Raw genomic sequence first — 22,971 nt, forward strand, 5'->3', positions numbered from 1 at the left:
TGATGCGAGAAAGAGCAAGATCCAGAAGAAACAAATGGGGGGCAACAGCTTATGCGTGCAAAGACAGATGAATGCATTTGAGTATTGCCAGGATGCCACTATAGGGAATTCACACAAAAGGATACTGCAATCAGTTTAACTCTTACACTAGCTGACTCTACTACCAAGGAAAGTAATCACAAGCATTGATCTTATCAAGGAACTACAAGGTGTGCAAACATGAGTTAGAAGAGTCCATTCCCAGATCTTGAGAGACAATCAATTTGGCTAAAGTGGCACAATGACTGTATATGCATGTTTTTCGGTCTAAGCTTTGGCAATTGTTTTGTCACTTTGTAGTATTGTCATATGGCTGCCGTAGTTGGGGCAAACATGGTGTCCTAATATCCTGGCTTCTGTCTGGTTTTGTTTCCCCTACTAATAAATTTTTGGTGTTGTCACAAAAATAAAATAAAATAGATGTCTCACTTTCCATTAAACCTTTTAACCTTATAAATCTAATTGCTGAAAATTTGCAAATTGCATTGCAAATTATATTATCTAAGCAGTTGGATGTAAGATGTTTAGTAAAGTTTTTTTTAAAAAAAATGCTAAATTAAATGTAAAAAAGCTCAAACTTCCACAAACAGAAAATTGCATTATTGAAAATTTTTACCTACTTCAGGTCTAATTAACAATAACAGGTCACTTAAACAATCTCTTCCCTTTGTATACCGTTGCCTTCTTGTTCCCTTAAAGAAAATGCTTGAGAAGCTGCATATTGGAATTTCTGTAGGAGCCAGTCATATGTCTTACAACCTAATTCATAAATCTTATGAACTGTGTTGTAAAGACACTCAGAAATATGTCGGTATGAATGACTCAGTACCCCCACGAGAAAGATTGGACAAAAATTAACCATGAATAGCCAAAAGGGAGAAATGATTATGGCAACAAGTAGCTCAATGGCAATAATTCCAGAAACCAGACAAATGGACCTGAATATTGGAAGGTCAGTGTCTTGAGGTTGCAGTTTTATCTCCACATATGCAATGCTAAAGACGACTGTAGCCATGATGAAAAGCAAGACTAAAGTAAAATGTGTTTCAAGTGGAGAGACACCCAAAACTTGAAAGTGGACACCAAGATACGAGACAAGGAAGGCAAGAAGCCTATGAAATGCTTCAAAGACACCATGGGCTTCATCACTGGCAGATACCCAAACAAGAAATTCTTCAGCTTTAATATTACTTTTTCTTCCAAACATAAGAATATCAAAATCTGGTTTCAAAAAAAAACTTTATAATCCTGCAAAATCCACTCAACTTAATAATAATAATATTATTAATAATAATAAAAGGAAATCCCTTCAGCTCTATAGCCTACCGCAATGAGTTTAATTCATTGCGAAGAGATGAACAAGCCACTAACAATGTTATTTTATTCACCCTTACTACAAGAAATAATCTCTGACGATTTGTCTTATCAAGAACTCTAGAAATTCACTCATTATAATTGATATAAGACTTATTGTACCACAACAACAACACATTGGAATTGTTGGGGATCCTCAACAAACAATAATCAAAGTTGGTCATCTCCTTAATTGATGTCCTTTTTTAAAGTTATTGTAGATGTTCCTTTCCCTTTCTCCGTTCACTCAACTTGAACCAACTCATATTCCTCATTGGTGGATTAATCGATCTCCTCTACATGTGATCAAATTGTCTCAAGCAACTCTTACCCATCTTTTCATCAATAAGATACTCCTATAGTTAGGCGAATTTCTTCATTTCGAATCTTAACATTGTATTTTTACTCATCCATCTTAATATTTTCATTCTAGTAAACTCTTTCAAGGTTAGGTCCACCATATAGACCATTAAGGGAAATGTTTTAGGCCCCCTAGTGTCCCATAATGATGGTCACAATATCATACTTTTATATATAGCAACTTAAAAATCAATTATCACCTCCTACTTTTTTCTTTCTTGTGGTCAATATCTAACTAAAAAATGGAATAAGCTCATCTATTCTTTTTTGCTCTCTCTCTAGGAGTATCTTTTGGTAAACTGGTTGCCATCAAACACCACTCTCCCCCCCACCCCCCCCCCCCCCCCCCAAACTCCTTCCTTTCTACCCCTAAACTTATTATCAAAAGGTCCTATTTGAGTAAATAAATTTATTTTATTCTTTATTTGATGTGAAAATTTGTAATATTTATTAAATTTTAAGTTAATCCATCTTTACTTGCAAAGGTTAAGATTATTGTTATTCTAATGTAAAGTGAAGGTAAAATAATGCTTTGATAAATTAGGTTCTATTGTTCTACACTTTAAAAATTATATCACTATTTGATCTATTGTAATTTTATATTGTCGATGTCACTGTTTGGGAGTCTTTGAAACAATGGAGTGAAATAGAAAGGATAGTAGATCTTAAAAGAATGGCACGGAACATACTGAATTTTCTTTAGTGTGTTTGGGACTTTATAAAAGGGGTGATAAAATTGGTATGTTTCTTTCTACTAAATTCTCAAACTGGGGAACTCTTAAAAAAGTCTCTTTCATTCCATTCCATCAATTAGGGCATGCTTCAAAGAAAAAACTGCTTGAGTTTTAGCAAAAGCCACTCTCAGGGTCGTATGGATTGGTTAAAAGTTCTGAAAAAGAACATTGTTCTACGGGGATGATACCTGTTGGTACGCCCCCCAAAAAAAAGGAGTATAAGAGTTAAGAAAAAGGCGGAGGCTGGAATAATTTAAGAAATGCAACACTGGACATTGTTATAGAAGCAAATTCCCCAATCCAAAAGATGCTTAAATCTATCAGTCTAGTCACCAAATGAAATTGTGATAGAAGCAAATTCCCCAATGCAAAAGATGTTAAAAGTTTATTTTACCATTTTTTGTTTTTCTTTAAAATGATGCAAGTCAACAGGGCCTTCTCACTTAAGATTGGCCACTTCACACAATAATTTGTAAGGTCATTCAGGCCCTTTTTTTTTCTTGAGTGAAGGTCACTCAGACCATAACATAAAATTTTCTGCTGAAAATTTGATATGAAAGGTATAGAACATTTCCTATTGTCTTGAATTTAAATTCAAGCTGCTTGCTCTAATTCTACTGTTCAATAAGATAAATATAATCCAAAAAACTCTCAAGCTTCCCCACCCAAGATAATAAATCAAGTTTACAAAAGTTGAATCATATGGGTTTATTAGCAGTTTAATCCATTCTTCAGGAAGCATGCCAAAAAAGTTTGTCAGATCTAAAGGTTCTAAACATCACATGTACACACATCATGGCAAAAATGCAAACAAGTAACAACCATGAAACCATCAACTCATTAGCAAAAGGTTTAAAGTCAAACAAATAAGAGTAATAATTTTTGTAAAGTACAAATGGCCGGCTGTGATTAAAGCAATATCACTTTCAATTGGGTATACCACCGGTACCACTTTTATTATCCACCAATCATAATAGGCCATATCAACAGTTGTGAAAAAAGTCGTAGAAAGATGTCCCTAGACTTTCTGAACAAAAACAATTCTCATAATACAATGTCTCAGATTTAGGTTTTATCAATTGCATACTAGAACTCTTGTTCCTTTTTTTTTTTTTTTTTTTTTAACTGCTAATTGACACGCACCAAATGGGTCTAGAACCCAAGACCTCCCCCTCCCCCTTGCTCTTATAAGAGCAGGAGATACCATTTGAGTTAAAGCACATTGGTAATTAACTCTTGTACTTCATACTGGATTAAATTTGGAATTGGCCAAAATATCAGAAATTTTTAGCTTAGGTGCAGGAATCTAGCATGCTAGAGGGTGCTACCTAGAGAATGCTATTTTCTGTTTCTTGCTACAGAGCTTATATAACTTGTAATGTGCGACTGCCTATGTAATTATACAAATGTAGTAAGCTCTTACAGAAAAAGAATAGGATTGCAAATGCAAAAATAAGTTCAAACTTGGATCTTACCAGATTACTTGGGCATATTGGCAATCAATATAAGGGAATATACAGAGGAGGAGAAAGGGGATGTTCAGTTCCTTCTCGTACCATGGACATAACAATTATTGAATAGAAACAATCATATCATAGAGAAGCTAGAAACAGCTGGTACACTTCCTACATCCTTCAAATATTTGGAGTTCTTAGGAGAAAATGTCACCTCCCCCCACTACCACTTTATGCTTCTAGTGTTTGACAAATTAGAAAATTTTAGGCAACTAAAATAGACTTAAGACTAGGATGCACAGACACAAGCAATTTTAAAAAAATTATAATATGATGCAGCATATGGGAAACTATTACGGCATCCCAAATAACATGTCCATGCTTCCTAGGACTAAGATAATTTGAACTTTTTATTTTTATTTTTATGGGTGAATTGCACATGCATATGGTTTATCTAGATCACTTCACCCTCTACCCTATTATGTTAGGAGCAGGCCATTGGCATTTGCACATTTTTTATAAAATAAAAAATAAAAAATAAATAAATAAAAAAACCTTAAAAAAGAACAAATGACATATACAGTGGAAATAAATCACTATGATATAATTCAGTGCACCAATTATAAATAACTTGCAAATAACATATAATGATTTGTCAAAATATAAAATGGTTATGGATAATTTCAAAAACCCTTGTAATTCATTTCACGATTTGAGTTCAATTCTTAAAACATGAAAGCTTTTTAGATACTTGAACAAATTACTTTTGTTCCAATATGTCCATTTTGAATTACTCTTCATGTCTACCATATACTCTTCAAAAATACTTAAAATTTTGAATGGCTTACCTGCAACGACAACAAGAGTGAGAACATCTCCCATTCTTTTAACTGCATTCACACTCTTCTTATGGGATTTGAAGCACTTCAGAGCCGGGTCCTCTGCCAAGAGCTGCAAAGTTTAAGCAACTTAGTACCAACACAACACACAAAAAATTGGAAAACCCATTACTGGGTTCCATATAAAATGACCCAATTCATTCACAAAGACAAGTATACTTAAATTTAAAATTCAGAAATACATCAAATTTAGGATTCTTTAGGTGTTTGATTCAGTGTTTCAGCTACTAACTTGACCAAATCTAGATGAATTTGATATGCATGTTTATAAACCCTAAAAGATATCAAACAATAGAGATACAGTGATAGAGAAATAGAGAAAAGAGAGGGAGACTTACGGCTTTCTCGCGAGCCCCGAGTTCGATGTGGTAAGCGCGACGAGTGTGAGAAAGCGCGTCCACTGTGTTCTAGAGAGAGAGAGAGAGAGAGAAATTAGAGGTTCTAAACGACGACGAAAGGGAATCGAGAAGAGAGTAAGTGCGTAGTACGTGGGAGTGAGAACGCCATTTTTGCGCTGAAGCTTCAAAGCTCAGAGAGAGAGAGAGAGAGAGATTGAAAATGAAAATGCTGAAGAAATTTTTGTTTTACTTTGGTGCCCCTGTACTTTCTTAGTCTTTCACGACTAACTGCTAGGTGGCATTCTCCTAATTAGACATGTGTCCTGGTTATGGTATCTCACGTCACTTTCTCTAATCCATTTAGCCGAAAAATATGTAAATTTGCCAAAAATAAATAAGTGTTACCTACAAAATATTTTGGCAAAAAAATAAAAAATGATAAGTTGTTATTGGTTCTGATTTAAACATATTACTAAAATTACTATTTCTTCCACCCAAAATAACTTATAATAACTTGTGACTTATGATTTATTGTGAAAGTGTTGAGAATATAGTATTTCTTTACATTAATAAGTGTATATTTGTATAAATTTACAAGTTTACTATAGTATCTATGTATATTTATTTATAGATGTGTACACGCTATATACTAGTGCTCTAGAAACATCGCTATATACTGGCACTTTATAAAATGCCGCAATACCAAGGTCTAGGTGAGCTTGGGCTCACTTGGATTTTTTGGTGGTGGCAAGTTGGTTGTCGAGTAAGGATTAGTGCAGATTTGTTTCGAGTCATGTCAGAGATGGTTCTCTTTTGAGGGGTTTTGGAGGCTTCGTTGAGATCCATTGATGGTTGGATTTTGTGACGGTGGCTAATTGATTTTCTGGTTGGGGTTGACAGGTGGTAGGATGGCTAATTTTGTATTGTCACTTCATAGTGGTGGGGATGGGTTCAACAATATGGGTTTCTCTTTGCTTGGTGGGTTGCATGTTTATGGGTATGAATTTTCTGAGTTGCTACGATTTTCTAGGTTTATGAGTATGAAATTTTAATTTTTGTGACAAGAAATTTGTTTATTTATAAAACTTTAAATTTTTCATTAACAGAAAACCTTATCATTTGGATTTAGTTGCACCATGAACAATTCTCTTTGCTTTTTAATTTTTTTTTTTTAACTTCTCTTTATGCACATTTTCATAATCAAACTTCTAGCCCACAAAATTTTTACAGGAAGCTCATGAGACTTGCTTTCAAAACTAACCACATTAATGACTAATATATTTCTGCTGCTCAATATAATTATTAGTTATAAATATGTGATAGAAACTTATAATCTATTCTTGTCCAAGCCAACCGCCTTTGGAAGAGATTTTGGAATCACGAAAGAAGAACAAAAGTTGGTAGTGTTATTTTGTAGGGATTACCATAATTGAGGTATATGGTGTTGAAATATGTTAGGGATTCTGTTTTGTTCACGAGCTATTTATTTGGCTGGAGCTTATAAGTTCAACTTTTTTTTTTTTCTCATTTTTTTAAAATACAAATATACTTCTAGCACATTTTCAACAAAATGTTTTCAACAAAAAACTGAATAAGTTATTCCCAAATGGATAAGTATGTAATGATATGAATGCTTAAGATGTGAACTTGTCCTCCATAATTGCAAGAGGTCAGAGCTTCCCAGGCTTGTTCTTCATTTGATTCCATATGCGATGTTCAAAAATGAGCTTGATCTGTGCTCATAGCCAGAACTTGTAACAAGAGAAAGAGGTGTGACGTAAGGGCACATGATATGACTGTTGCATTTACAATTAAATGACGAGGAAAGCTCTGTATCAAAAGCTAAAGTTTATGAGGACTGAGCCAAAATTAGTTCTAGTTATTTTTTGGCGTCAAACAATTCAGTTCTCCTGTTTTTTCAGATCATTGGGCTGGTTCTTTCATCTCAAGAGTAAAGGACGTAAGGGCACATGATATGACCCTTGCATTTACAATAACATGACGAGGAAAGCTCTGTCTACGATACTTATTGTCTGCATAGATATAAAAATCGATATATTTCCACTTGAGGCCTCTTGCATGTGCACAAGTGCAAAATGATAAAGAAAACAACTATTCATCAAAAAATGATAAAGAAGAAAACTTATCAATCGATAATAGGACAACTACTAATCCTCAAGATTACAAAATAATGCCCCAGTAAAGCTTATGATTATATATTCATGGTCCTACTCCAGATTTGTGTTGTGCTTGTGGGTTGTGATTTGTGACTCACCGTATCCAGGAACATGTGCCCTAAAGCTCAACTGCTTAGGGGCGGAGCTAGGACTTTTTGTTTGGAGGGGCTAAATTTTGTTACTAATATATTAGTTTCGAGTCAAGATAAACCATCACACTCAGGCATAAACGCACATACATAAATATAAACATTAATATTTTGATACTAGAGTAGGTCATAATTTATAAATATATTGTATATAAAATTAATAACCTTCACATTTGTATATTCGCAAGATAATTTTTTAGGGGAATTTATCATCTTTTAAACTCCAATACTATACAAAAATTGTCTAGTTTGATATTAAACATGTAAAAAAAAATGAATTAGAGAAAACAAAAACTACCTTATCTCTATAACTACTAGATCAATTGAAAATTTCTATTGATTTTTAAGAGCATCATTGAACTAACTCAAACATTTGGGAGGGCCAACTTCTATTTTTTAGCTAAATATTTAAATTTTTTAATACTTATACATAATATAAAATAATTTTTTAAAATTTTGGGGGGCCATGCTGTAGCTCCGCCCCGTTACTGCTCAAGGTTGCATCTGGATTATATTTGAAACCGAGTGAAATAGCTAGATCAGAGGGAGAGAGCAGTAGTAGATTTCTAATTTAAGTTTTAATTGCTTAAATGGAATACAAAAAAAATACCCAAAATTTTTAAGTATTAAATATATGGATGATTTGAAACCTTACTGTAAAGAAATGCTAACTAAATCGAAGGTGTTGATTCCAGTTCCTAAGGTAGATGATTTTGTTGGACTAAAAAACCACTTCTGCCTTTTTTTTTTTTTTACAAATTACAAGCTTCATTAGCTAGTGTAAAACTTAAATCAAGAAACAATGTGCGTCAAATTTTATGATCCAGTACCATTTTAGGAAAGGTGAAAAGAAAAACCAATACGCATGCATGCAACAATCACAATCCATTGCATATACGTGTGTTACTTAAAAAAATACTATATAAAAGGAATAGACTAACAAAGGAAGGCTTTAGCTAGCAGAAATCCCTCCTAATTAAGTTGTTTGATGAGTGAGGGAGTGTCCACCACTCACGGGGTGGTTTATTGATAGGAAGCACTTATGACCCATCACTTTGTGAGTTTGAGATTGTGAATTCTAGTAATAGGAAGCTCCATTGTTGCATGGGTGATCCCACGACATTTATGAGTAGAGTTTAAGTGAGTTAGGAGTAGTGACCACACCTATGAGCTTTCTTTTTATTAAGAAGAAAAAAAAGTGTGTGTGAGAGAGCACTTCATGCAACTACTCACAACATGTGAGAGAATGTATTTAAAGAAGCAGCTAGATATAGTGGCCCAATAAGATAATTTTTTCCATGGAGCACCAAAATTATGTGTGGGTATATATTTTGGGTGATGGAGAAGCATAAATAGAAAGTAAAAAAAAAAAAAATTAGTAGAAAAGTAGATAATAGAAAAGAATGATCTAACCCAGCAACCCTTACAACCCCAACAAAAAAAAGAAAAAAGGAAAATTGCTAAAGGTATTATAAGTTTTACTATATGAAACTTACAAACTGATATGATAATGAATATGATGAATAAATCTCAACCACCTCATAACTAAGTATTTGAATTACTTATTTCTGATTGGTGACATGGTTGTTAATAAGATCAATGTAGCAAAATTTTTGTATTACTTGTAGAACTACTAAATATATATATTTTAAAGGTAGAAAAAAAAATGTTGAAACATGAAACCGCCTAACCGGGATGGATCTGGTTTGGGCCAATGAAAAACTACCTAGCGGGGAGAGAGATTGAAAGGGCCCAGTTAAACCAGGCCAGGTTTTTTATTTTGTAGATATGGGCTAAACAACCTAGCAGGGCCTTATGCGGGCCATAAACTTAATCAAGCGGAGTTGTACTGTTTGATTGTACGCACCAATAAAAATTAAAAAAACCTAAATTATAAATTATACACTATTTTTTATTTATTCAGCTCCAGATTTTTTTTTTCAGGGGCATTAAGAAACTTCAATTAAATAGAAGGTAATAAAAAGAGAAGTTAAATATATCAAGTTATCAACCAAATAAAAAATTAGAAAAAAAAATCTAAATATATGAAATTTTACAATTTCCTTCTACGAATTTTCATATTTTGAAATATTTATATAATAGTTCGTTATAAGTTTTCATTATCAATTGTTAATGTGAGTAAATGTGACCATTTTATTTTGTTAAGTTTGTATAATATTTTTAATTTATGCAATTGTCTTTGTTCTTGTTTTTATAAAAATATTTTAAACTAAATGATAATACTCAACCCATTTGTACTTTATTAATTATTGACCTACACACTCATATTCATTCATACTTAACTAATCAAATACTTCTCATAATTTTTTTTTTTTTTAAAATCAAATGCTTTAACATAAATAATACATTAACTTTATAACATGATAACAATACACGCACATGCAATGAACCTTTTGTATTTCTTAAATTAAATTATAAAAAATTATGTTATATTTATACTATATACACACACATTCAAACAAATACACATATACTATAAATTTATAATAAAGAGAGAGGCACCACAACTTATAAACATTCTCTTTTTACTTGTAGAGTCAAAGATACCGAGATACTCAGAGGAAAGATGAGATTAGATTCATAAGAATGAGATTAGAGATCAGATTAGAGAGAGAAAGTAAGAGTGATCTGTGATTTGTATTATTTTTTGGTTTTGGATTAGGCTGATATATGATTAGAGAGTCAAAAATACTTTTAAGTGTAAATTAAACTAATAATTTATATATATATATATATATATAGTTTTTTTTCAAGTTAGGGGTTTCATTTGAACCCTTAAAGATAATGTACAACTGCCCTTAACAAAACTTATGAAAGAAATTACATTCAAGACGAATGAAAGTTATAAAACTGAAATAAATATATCAAAAATTACATAATTGAATTGAATTTTGAATTAAGTTAGAGAATATAATTTATAATTTAGTCAAAAGACTAAAAAAAAAAAATGAGTAATGTTAAGTCCACGATATTTTCACAAAAAACTCCTAACGCCAGCAACCAATTGCTAGTTCTAATATGAATCTATTATTGAAATTATGCTTCTACCCTTACCGTGGCACGAAAAATTAGTTATGGAATTATTGTTCCAATACTGTGGCAAAGTACAATTTTCCAAAAGTTAAGGAGCCTATATCGATATATAGATAAACATTGGAGGAAGCTAGCTCTAACAGTAGATTAGTATAGTGAGTTATTTTAGTCACAGTGAGTCCCCAACGCTTAGCTGAGAAAAATGTCAAAGCTGGGTTATCTCGGAACCGCATTGAGATCCAACTTTTCGGCTAAGGCGAGCCATGGCATCCCTGCCTCGTGGCTTCTTCGCGAATCGCCGAGAAGGTTCTCGACCGAGGCGGAGCAGCCGCCTCAGAATTCACCGATTGATCCATTTCTTCAAAACGCCACAGACACAGGTTCGGGAAATTTCGAGCTTTGATTTCGCCATTTTCGTAATTTTCAGTGATAATCATAGGCTTAGGCTTTGGTTTTATTTGTTATCCAGTCTGGGTCTTTTTGGGGTTATCGAAAAGTAGGGTTTAGGAGAGAGGTTTTAGGTTATGTTGTCCTTTTGATTCTGTTTGGTTGCTGAGAAACTGTTGGAAATGTTATAAAGAAAATAATAATAATTATTATAAAAATGATACACATAGCGTTTCACTGAAATGGGCAAATGGGTTTTGGGTTTTAAGTATAAATATTTTTGGCTCTGTTTGGTTGCTGAGAAAATGTATGAAATGAACATAATTTAAAATAATAATCAAAAAGCCTTTTAAGTACACAAAATATATCATTGAAATAGGCATATAGTTTGTACTCTCTCTCTTGAATGATATCGGGTCTGGTCTATGGGAGGTTACTTGGAATTACAAGGCATATATTTTTGGCTATGTATGGTTGCTGAGAAAATGTAGGAAATGAGCATAATTTAAAGTACTGATAATTTTAAAAAATAACCTTTAAATGCACAAAACATATCACTGAAATGGGCATATATTTTGTACTCTCTCTCTTGAATGATATCAGGTCCGGTCTATGGGAAGATATTTGGAATTACAAAGCATACACTGAAGACAGACATTATCAACATGCTTAAAGGGTGCAATTTGACCATGGATGATGTGAAAGTTAACTACAACTGGAGCTTTATGCCAATTGGAGTGTAATCTTCCCTTGATTTCACTTTGCTTTTTAGAATTTTATGCATGTAATTCAGTATTCAATCATGCATATTGTCTGTTTTCTGTTACATTTTATTGATTAAATAAGAAATGTGTTTGTATTATTTCTCTCTAGAAGCCGATAGAGAATTCTGATTTATGCTTTCTGTTTGCAAGCAACACATTGTGCATTTGCTGCTTCTATTCTTTGACCTTTTTTTTCTTTGTTTGCACTTCGTGGATTTTACATAGTATTGTTTTGATACCTGGAAGTTTTTCTTTTTTCTTTTTCAAATGGGATCTATTGCTATTATCAGGATGGTGCAATTTCCTTTTCGTAATGCCTATGATCAAGCTTTTAGGATGATTGGAAGGAAGGGTCGATTGTACAAATTGGAGAGGGTAATGTCACTATAAACACATTTGCTAAGATATAATTGATTAGGTTGTGTTATTATGCAAATATGTCTAGGGATGATTATGTTTGTTTTCTTGGATGTCAGGGCGATCGTTCGCAGTGGGACCTTCTTATGCCCTATAATGGAAAAACTGTAAGTCAAAGTTCTCGATTATGTGTGTGTGTGTGTGTGTGTGTGTTTTAATCTTTAGTTGATGTAGCAGTTGTCCCAAAGCTCTATCTTGTTTTATGCAACAGAATTCACTTGTTGTAGAACTTAAGAAATTTAGGTTGTTAGAACCTAGGATGCTACTTCATCCACATAGGGGCTAAACGTTCTCCTAATTTGTAGAATGTTGATTGACATTTTGAGAGTGGATCAAGAAATGGTACATTGATTCATGATATCTAAAGTGTGGGTTCTGATACTGAGCCATGTTTTAGATGAATAGTTTGACTGGGTTATGTGATGAAGTTGTACGCACCTAATCCCTTTGTAACTTGAGAGCACAATGATGTTATCACCATGCTACGCCTCTTTCTGTCTCTAATTGAGTATATTCCAATTATTAACAAAGTCCCCATGAACTTGAATCTTGGATTACCATGTCAAAACTACTACTCTCTTGAAGAACTATTTTATTAGTTATGCAGATTCTCTTAACTATTTCACAAATTATTTCATAAATTGTTCATACATATGGCATATATATCCATGCTGAAGAGCTTATGGACTATTTTATTTATTTTATCTTATCTGCACAATTTCATGATTATCCCTGCTGCCGTGTCAACATTGTTAGTTGGTATAGCTGCTTATGTCTGAGATTGAGGCATTCTCTGCAAAGATGTTTTGACTTTGCATATTGGGTTTTTTGTGTTAAAAATATGCCACAAATTTGCGGAACCTTAATTGTTGCAACAATATCCAAAACTCTTTGCAGTACATATGTTATCTGCGTTTTATGGTAGATCTTTTTGAACTTGGAGACTGTTGGCTGAAGCATTGTGACTCTTTCTAGTATTTACATGAATATTTGTTTTCTTACTGTACATCTAATGATGTAATTTTCCCTTGCCTATTTCTGTCAGGTTTTACTGCAAGGGCTCCCTCGAAATGCTCTTCCAGAAGATGTGGAACGCTTCCTGACCGGTTGTGTATATGAAGCATCCTCAATTGAGATGTTTATGAGGTTTATGTCAATTAGTTTTTAAAAATGTTAAATATTGTATACATTTGTTCTGATAATTTTCTCAAACTGAATCCTTTTCTGTACCATTGCAGAGGTGCATTCCCTGATGCCATTAGAATGGCAACAGTAAACTTTCCTTCAAAGAATGAAGCAATGAATGCATTCATCAAAAAGAACAGAGGCATCTGTCTTAATAATCAAATCTCTGTGCGTGTCCTCCAGTAATAGTTTGGTCCCTTTTGTCTCCTATATCTGGTGGTATTGGTCGGTGGTTTAAAGCAAGGGTAGGAATTGTTATTCTAATTGCACTTGCTTTGATTTTGTGCCTTAACATAGATAGGAAATTTCCTATTTTATGAGAGGCATTTTTCTTGGGCATTTTGAAATCAATTTAAATGTTCTGGAAGCATGTTATCTCTTACAGTCTTATTTATGTTTTCGTTGATTAGAGAAATGAAAGACTCTTGTTTTTGTACAATTTAAAGAAGTCAATCGCTAAATGCAAATTGGTAAGTGTAGGCAACCTTTTTTGTTTTCTTGTTCACAATTTTGTTAGTTTTATCAAGTGAGGGCATTTCATTTTTGTCCTAAACTAATATTTGAGGGTAAGAAATGAGCCTTGAAAAGCTATTAAGGAGATAAGCAAAACTGTTCCTTCTTCCTACGTGCTCTCTTTGTTTGTCAGTTGAAACGGACTTCTGAACTCATTGAAGCGAAGCATCTGAAATCAATATGTATGTATTTTTTATTTTCAAATTCCATTTTGATAATCTGCAATGATTGAATATTACTTGGTCGACATGAAGCCATTTAGACGTTACAGTTTTCAATGATTGGATAATCTTCAATGGTGGATGCTTCATAATCGAGCTTTTTAAGTTAATTTTTGATCTAATTGCTCCTGTAGCTACTGGGAATGAATTTTTCTATATGATTGGTGATAATGGAGGTGACAGAATTTTGATGTTGAGCCTAAGGGTATGTTTGGTTGGGGTGAAAATAGGGAGGATGGAAAATAGGGAGAGGAAAATAGGGTGGAAAATGACATTTTTTACCGTTTGGTTCAGGAGAGAAAACAAGAGAGACAGAAAATAGGAGGAAAAATAATCCCTCCGGGCTCTCACTTTTTTATCCTCCCAATTTGGGAGAAAAATAGAGAGGAAAAGATGCTGATGATGTAATTTAAACAAATACCTTTACTTTATTATACTCACCTACCCCTCTCACTTTCCCACTATTATATAAAAATGATATAATAGTTAATTTATATAAATTACAGTTTTTATCGTCTCCTTTTTCTTTCCAACCAAACAAAAAAGTTTTCCACCCTCTCATTTTTTCACCCCTCCAACTAAACACACATGAGGGAAAGCCAAATATTTTCTATCCTCCCACTTTTCCATCTTCCTACTAATTTTTCATCCTCCTAATTTTCCACTCATTCAACCAAACAGACTCCAATTGATTCCCATCGTTTAATTAGGTTGATGCAACTGGGATTTTGAATGATCCCATTAGAATCTCTTTCTAAGAATTCAGAAAATTTTGCACAATCCTAATAATAAGCTGTCCATGTCATGCCTTGTGCAATTTAAGTATTATCATAAATATCATTTGTAATGGAATCATTATTCCCATATATGTTTGGTAACAATACAGGAGAAGAACCATAAATCTACAATTTGGCACTATTTGATAAGATGGTGGAAATGCTTCTCAAAAAAAATAAAAAAAAGATAAGATGGTGGAATAAAATCATGTGAAGTCAAATTTCCTAAAATACCTTTATCAATAAAATTACATTTACAATTTCTATGGGTTTAGCTTAACAGCTGTTTCTGTATAAATTGAAACAATTTTATATTAATCTACTTGTCTTTTGTTAAAATTAATAACTTCATATATTTTTAAAAAGAAAAAAAAGATGATAACAAGTTCTATAAACGATAAAGTCTTAATTCGACTATTTGAATAGCATGATGTCATATGAAATAAGTTTGGAATTAATATGTATGTGTGTGTATATATATATATATATATAAAAGTTAATCTTACAACCCATATAATTGATGTAAGTTTAAAATTTCCAAATATATAGAAGGCTAGAAAGCATCACAATCATCTATAAGATTTAGGATACTACTGCGCACCCTTGACGCGATGGTCACTTCACAAGTATGAGTATAGAGTGATCATCATCTATAAGATTTAGATTAATACCGCGCACCCTTGGCGCGATGGTTACTCCACAAGTATAAGTGTTTATGGGGTGTGGGGAATAAAGGCCGGGGTTTAAGTTTCCAAGAAGGAGTTTCATACATATATTTACTTATTAGATTAGGCTAGAGTATAATTTCTATCATGTAAAAAAAAAAAAAAAAAGATTATCCAACTTTTATCAACTACTCAAAAGTCTTATTCCCCCCCCCCCCCCCCTCCAAAATAATTTGATGGTTGGAGATGAGAGATTTAAACCTTAAATATATCCATTAGAAACATTAGATGATGCCGATTAAATTATAAGGCTATTGACCTAAAAAGTGTCTGTTAATAAGTCCCTTCAGGAAATATTCCTCTAATATGGCATGTTGAAAAAAAAAATATCAATTCATGTTAACAAGCAATCAATTTTGTTTCCTAGTGATGCTCCTTAGTGGTAGGCCAAATACCTTCAAGTTTCAACAGCTCGCATTGATTCTTAACCTACATTCAAATGCTACTGCTCCATTGACTGCCTTGTTAGGATTGCTTAATGCATCATTTAATTGAAAACCAAGCATGTTTGCAACTTCTTTCATTGCTCCCACCATATTATCTTTAGTTCTTTCCTACTTTGACTTCTTTTCATTTTTCAAGCAAAATGTCCAGAGGTAGGAATTTATGTGGAAGTCAGGTGCCAATAAATCTCATTCCCCAATCAACCACAGGATCACGTTTTCATTAATCTCTTGATGATAAGGAGGAATGGGTGAAAGGGCTTTGGTCAATTGGCGACTTTTGAGTTTTGAGTAGTTGAAGAAAGTTGGATAATGTAATTTGCATAAATAAATATATAAATCCAAACTTGTTTTATAAGATTGAATTTTGACTTTAATGTTCATAAAAAGACACTATCAATCTTTTTCCCTTTTGACTTTCATAGAGAAAATAATTTTGAGCAAAGGAAGTAATATTAATTTAAGAATTTTCAATTTATACATAATAAAGATCATATCACTCTATATATAAATAAAGCTATTTTGGAAAATTTGAGTTAAATATGATTTCATTCCACCATCTTATTATGTAGAGTGGAATACTATTTTGGGATTCTATCTCATTGTTATCACCACATAGATGAAGAGCAGTTCTCATTCCAATTCAGCTTCTTATACTAAATTCTATTCCCATGCAATCACCATTAGAATGCCCTAAGATTCAGTTGTGCCCCCAGATCTTGGGCTTTCCTTGCTGCAACTGTTAACTAAACCAAGGGACCTCTCTTTTGTCTAGTACTCCACTGATTCTACGGCAGCAATGTACTCTGTCTCTAGGCATTATATCATCACTCATAAGGCAGTAGAAGGCAGGCACCTCGGTAATCTTGCTTCCAGACCCTTGCTAGTATGATGACCAACTTTCTCCAAAATGGTTCCCATGAGATTGAGGACTGTCAAAACTCTATCTCTAGAGGAAATAAACAAATTAGAACACATCTCTGGAACATAAATTCATCGTGTAAGTGGTTCCATCTCAATGCAGTGCACCAGACAGGTCTGTAACTCCAGCGTTTCGTGTCATTTGCACTCTGTTGTTGAAAGTCCATTCAATGAATGCAACATCACACTGCTTAAAGGCAGGTACTAAATACCTATGAAGCTGGACTTTGACTGATGTAGACGACCACATCATGGTGCCATTTCTTAACTTATCCCTATCGAAAATAAAGCATTGTCAACTTCTTCATGCATTTCAGCCTCATAACCTAAAGTTTTCATATGGTCTACCAAAATGTCCAACACAAAAACAATTTCAGCCATTCTAGGGTTTGACCTGTCTTCTGCCCTAAATTGGCACACGTTATCTTTTATTTCAACCCAACTATACCCTGGTTTTGTTTTTAGCCCTCTATCTTTCATCAATTTCCGCACTCCAGCTGCCCGATCCCAGTACCCCACGCTGGCATACAAATTTGCCAATTGCACAAGGGTAGCAGAGCAACTTGGTTCCAGCAACAGCCTGTTCTCTGCAGCGTGGATGCCAATCCAAACACTCCCGTGAAGCCTAGAAGAAGATAGCAGGGAGCCCCATATAACAGCATTAGGATAGATAGGCATTTTTTCAATAAAATCTTTAGCTTCATCCAATAGCCCAGCCCGGCCAAGAAGATCAACGACACACGAATAGTGATCTAGATCCGGCTGCACACGCAGTTCAACCATTGAATTGAAGTAGAACCATCCTTCTTTAATAAGACCTGCATGACGACATGAAGAGAGGACACCAAGGAAAGTAATGGCATCAGGTTCAATGCTTTGCTTCTTCATTTCTTCATAAAGATCAATTGCCTGCAGTGCAAGCCCATGCTGGGCATACCCCGCAATCATTGAGTTCCACGATACAATATCTTTACCATCAATCTTTTCAAAAATGTAAAGCGCATCTTCAACAGCCCCACATTTGCAATACATTGAGACGAGAGCATTAGCAGTGTGGATGTATGAATCGAAACCCATTTGAATTGTTTGGCAATGAGCACTTCTCCCATGCCCAAGAGCTCCACTACCAGTACAAGCACTCAGAAGACTTGTGAAAGTAAATTCATTCGGTTTCCACGTCGAATTCCTCATCTGATGGAAAAGGTCCAAACACACATCAACCTGCCACTCTTGTGCAAATGCAGCAATAATAGCTGTCCACGACACCACATTTCTCACAGGCATTTCTTCAAACATCCTATAAGCATTTTCTAACTCCGCACATTTGCCATACAGACTGATCAAAGAGCTCCCCACGTAAACATTCTCAACAAAGCCAGTTCTTATTGCAGAGCAATGATACTGAATACCGCCACGCAGATTACGCATAGACCCGCACGAACTCACAGCATGTGACAAAACACTCGCGTCAACAAAACTCTTCCTAGAATACGATTCAAGCATTTCATCAAACACGTCTGTGATTCCGAACTTTGCATTTGTAGCAGCAAAATCCTCAGTGGGTAATATGTTTTGAACGAGACGAAGGTGGGTTTGTCGAGTTGAGGTGACAGTACTGGGTTTGGGTGTGATAAGGTCGAGAACTCTCAGTGCTTTGTCTAGCCGCCTCTTGTTTTGTGGTGTGTGTTTCCATTTGTGTGAAGTAAAAGGTTTAGGCTGTGATAGTGTTTGAAAACTATGAGAAAGTTTCTTCCTGGAACAGCTTTGTCGAACAATTCCATTCATTCCCAACCAAAGCTCATCAAGATGTATTGCTTTTCTTGACCTTTCTATTCATGCTTTTCAAGTTTGAGGTGAGCCATTTTAGGAAGTCGTCTCCTTTTTAGTTTGTGTATGTAGTTTTTTTTATATATGGCTATAAGCTATTCTATGGTATGCATGAAGGGTGGTGTGTGTATTTTTTTAGGTATCAACAGAATCTCTCTCTTTTTTTCCTAGAGAATTCTTTTGTTTACTCTACTTGAGTGTGATCAAATTTATAAACTCTATATAAAAAATGAGAATTGAGGTGCTTGTTTTTGACAAAACGACTTAAGAATGACTTAAACGACATCTATTTATAGGGCTGAAATTATTTTGTTACTCCTAAGTTCATAGATGAGCTAAAAATCTATGAGGCCATTTTCCTTTTTTTGTCATCAATTCTAGATGTACATGCCTTTTATTCTCCTGACTACACATTTTTGTTTTTCTTGAAATTACTTTGTTACTCCCCTAAGTGCATGAGTGAGCTACAAAATCTGTGGAGCCTTCTTGGTGTTTTTATCATATCAATTCTAGATGTTTCCTGCCTTTTATTCTCTAGTCACACACTTTTCTCTTTCCTTTCTTTTCCTAAATTATAGTCAGTCATTTATATTATAAAGTATTTGGATCCGAATTGGAAAATATTTTCTTTTTTGGTTAAATTATTATTCTTAGAAAACTTCCAATCACGAATCTCAACAGAAGGGACATACCTAAATCAAAACCACACACCTCCTCTTGGAGGCAATTGGCAAAAGAATTGAAATTTGTAAGAGCGATTTTCTGAAAATATAGCATTTATAAAGCCATTTGTCAAAATATAATACTTTTTGAAATGACAATTTCATCTTCAAGTCATGATTTTATGCTGAGGTGACAAGCAATAACAAGCAAGACTGTCAACATATGAAATCGTGAATTGAATCCATGATCTAAGCGTGGAGTCTAATCCTAAATAACCAGAGTTTCATTTGAAGACAAATAATGGGTTGAACTTGAACCCACGATATCAAGACCACATGGGACGACAATGATTCTAACAAATTAAACAACGACACCAAAATCCGATACAAAAATCATCATCTTTAAGGGATTTGGAAGTCTCTACAAGCGTGGTATTATTGAGCCAAGGTATCATCGAGCAGCATCACTAGTGAGTATGTTGGCAGTTAAGAACTCAACCTGAAATATTGATTTGAAGTCACACTTTCAAAAAGTATTCAAAAAGAATAGTTTTAAAATGCTGTATTCTTTTACCAAAAAAATGCTGTATTCTTTAAAATAATTATTAAAAGAGAAATTTTCTACCAAATGGAACTGTTCGGTATTATATTTCATGGCAAAACTTTTTTATACCATTGAAGAAAGACAAGCAGTATACAAAGTCTACAAACCACAAGTAACTCTTATGGTACTACTATAGCAGTTGGAGGCTAAATTAGCCAAGGTGTGGGCTTCTACTAAGACAACTGCTGGAACCACAAAAACAATCACATGTAAATCAAAGTTCCCTTGTCATCTACTTGATGAATTCAATAGCAAGCCCACAAAATAGTTGGGCACAGCAGTATATGACAATTTTGTCCATTTTTCTAAGGAACTAATTCTTAAGAAAACGAGTTGCAGTACTCTTAACTGAATATAACAATTTTTTTTTTCTTGTTCATCATTCAAGATTTCAAGTTTCAACACGGGTTCCACACAAGTACTGAGAGTTTTGTTGATACTACTACATATGTGCCGCATTTGACAAGTTACAAACACAGAAAATACTATGAATGGCTACTACATATGTACTGCATTTGACAAGTCACAAACATACAAAATTAAGACACTACGAATGAGAAAATCATCGGATTCTCAGTTCCAAGATCACCACGAAACATTGGCTACTCAGATTTAGTGTTCTCCTCATGAGTCACATTATGTTCGTCCATCTCACAAGGCCAAATTTCAAATTACCAGTTTTGACAAGTGGATCTGTCTTTTGAATTCTCTTCATCAACCTTTGAAATTGTGCCACGAGTTAAGCCCAATGAACAGTTGAACTTCATCTATGATGCCTCTTGATACTCCACAATCTTCTTACCCCTACTTCCCACATGTTTTACCCGGCGAGCCCGAGATTGAGCCACATTTTTGCCAGATTTATGAAGAAGTTTTTGGATTTTCTTGTTAGTCTTCAGTGCTAATGATCTCAGTGGAACTGTTATATCTAAAGGCTGAAGCACCTCTTCCAACTCATGCCAGTCAAGATCTTCAAAGTCACCATCTTCATACACCACCCTGTACCAGCCCGCTTCTCTGTCAAACTCGGTAACCACACCAGAAAAGTATCGATTCCCAAACAACTTCTGAACTACCCTTCCTTCTAACCAATCACCAAAAGATGTATTTCTGTTTCTTTCTGCATCATTCACCGTATTACCGAGAACAGGAGTGCTGTCAATTGCAGATACATTAGGGACCCCGTTAATGACAATAGCCGGTTCTCCTGGTAACTTGAAAATCCCTGTTGATGAAGACTCTGGTTCCTGCTCTGTGCTTGTGTTTTCCATTTCAAGCACTCTTTCTCACAAAGCTTGTGAAAAGAGAGAAACAGTATGTAAGAATAAAATATGATTATCAGGTCTTTTTGTAAGTACATAGATCAGATTGCCTAGAATGTGAAAAATCATAACAGTTAAATACTAACAAATTTCATCCGAGAATGAACAATTGGAAAGCATGTGTGGTGCACCAGGAAAGCAGAAGGCATAAACACAGTCCCAAGCAAATCTATAACTAAATTACAATTCACATGCATTAGAATAAAATGTAGAAATTGTGAAGACAAATTATTATTTCACCCCAGTTCCAGCACATTCAAAAACTAAGTCTTGCTCATTCTGCTGTCATTTATATCAAAAAAAACCTCTTGCACCTTCACTACACACAGTGGCAGGTAATTATGGAAAAGTTGATTACCAAATCTTACAAAAACCAAATGAAATCCTAAGTGACCAAACATGATTGTAGTTATTTTTATGACAAAAGTTGCAACATACATATTTGCTGTTAAGTTTGTCCATCCCTGTACTCATTTTACCAACACACGGGTCAAAACCACAAGATGCCTTTAACTGAGGCCTAATCCCATTTCTAACTCACTAAAAAGTTCACCAGATATTTCCCAATTGCAAATTGACTTCATTTGTCACAAACATAGTCTACAATCTCCAGCTAATTCAAGTTTGAACAGAAGAACAAGACTTAAGATATCGGGTAAACATTGTACTCAAACTTACACAAAAAATTCCCACAAAACCACAATGGTGATAAATAAACAGATATCAAATCCTTAAACTGACTACTTAATCACACGGCATTCTATTAATCTAAACATGTTTTAATTTTTTTTCCTCATAATAAGCAACCAAATTACTCATTCTATGTACAATCTTATACTAACAAAAGTACAACATCGTACCTAAATCTTTTACCATAATGTTTGTTTTTCCACTCTCCTAATCCTAAAATTCTCTACACTCAAGTTTATACAATTATCAAAAAACCCATCAAAAACAAATAACATAGAATACATTTTTCACATTTCCAAAATGAAAGAAACAAACAAACAAACAAACAAACAAACAAAAAAACCAATAATACAATAAATTGTAGAAAAAACTAAAAAAGCATTCTCTATAAGGTGCTTAGGTGTGAGTACCGTGTCGAAGTTCCGGCTATTCTGATTCTCAACCGTCTCCGGCGACTTTGAAACCCTAGAAAGCTTTGCCCTTTTTTTCCTTTTCTAGAAAACCCAGAAACCCTAGAAAGCTTTATTTTGAGTCTAGAAGTAGAAAGCAACAAAACCCTAATTTGTTTTCAGGTGGATATTGTTAAGATGCTGAAATGGAAAGGGCAACAATTCTGAAGCGGAAGAGTTTTTAAAGTTTCTGGGTTTTGATAATACGTTGTTGTAATTTTCCAAAAATGCTAGTAAAAATCTAATAGCATTAACATTCATTTAAAAAATAAAACTCAAGTATGATATTTATAATTTAATAATACAAAATTCAATTTTATGTTTGTTTTAAAGCTTCATTTGGTAGGAACCATATATAAGTAAGAGGAAAGTGGGAGAAAAAAATAAAGAGATTTTTTTTTTTTTAATTGTATATATTTTATAGAGAAAATAGAAAAAGTAAAAAGATAATAATGAATATCAAAAAAAAAAAAATTTGTTTGAATTTTAATATAGAAGGATAGAAGAA

At 33.8% G+C, this 22,971-nt stretch overlaps 4 protein-coding genes across 4 annotated transcripts; 1 reads left to right on the forward strand and 3 right to left on the reverse strand.

The window, feature by feature from the left end:
- Nucleotides 1-617: 617 nt before the first annotated feature.
- LOC126691718 (succinate dehydrogenase subunit 7A, mitochondrial-like) lies at nt 618-5,414 on the reverse strand (the record flags this gene model as incomplete). The annotated part of the gene is made up of 4 exons (XM_050386820.1): nt 618-1,187; nt 4,789-4,891; nt 5,178-5,246; nt 5,328-5,414. Coding segments are annotated over 4 exons (378 nt in total), but the record flags the coding sequence as incomplete, so codon positions are not given.
- A 5,273-nt stretch (nt 5,415-10,687) lies between these two features.
- Nucleotides 10,688-13,794, forward strand: LOC126691720 (uncharacterized). Its single transcript, XM_050386821.1, has 6 exons — nt 10,688-10,937; nt 11,548-11,683; nt 11,999-12,083; nt 12,185-12,232; nt 13,171-13,271; nt 13,364-13,794. The coding sequence occupies exons 1-6, from the start codon at nt 10,760-10,762 to the stop codon at nt 13,494-13,496; spliced, it is 681 nt and encodes a 226-aa protein (XP_050242778.1). The 5' UTR covers nt 10,688-10,759; the 3' UTR covers nt 13,497-13,794.
- A 2,668-nt stretch (nt 13,795-16,462) lies between these two features.
- On the reverse strand, nt 16,463-18,971 carry LOC126691721 (pentatricopeptide repeat-containing protein At2g37320). Its single transcript, XM_050386822.1, has one exon. The coding sequence runs from the start codon at nt 18,692-18,694 to the stop codon at nt 17,174-17,176; it is 1,521 nt and encodes a 506-aa protein (XP_050242779.1). The 5' UTR covers nt 18,695-18,971; the 3' UTR covers nt 16,463-17,173.
- A 1,375-nt stretch (nt 18,972-20,346) lies between these two features.
- Nucleotides 20,347-22,699, reverse strand: LOC126691722 (dirigent protein 17-like). The gene is made up of 2 exons (XM_050386823.1): nt 22,425-22,699; nt 20,347-21,296 (listed from the first exon to the last, which is right to left on the reverse strand). Exon 2 carries the CDS (start codon nt 21,271-21,273, stop codon nt 20,770-20,772), a length of 504 nt encoding a protein of 167 aa, XP_050242780.1. The 5' UTR covers nt 21,274-21,296; nt 22,425-22,699; the 3' UTR covers nt 20,347-20,769.
- Between the last annotated feature and the right edge of the window lie 272 nt (nt 22,700-22,971).

Source organism: Quercus robur, chromosome 7, assembly GCF_932294415.1.
Source record: "Quercus robur chromosome 7, dhQueRobu3.1, whole genome shotgun sequence".
Classification (NCBI taxonomy): Eukaryota; Viridiplantae; Streptophyta; class Magnoliopsida; order Fagales; family Fagaceae; genus Quercus; species Quercus robur.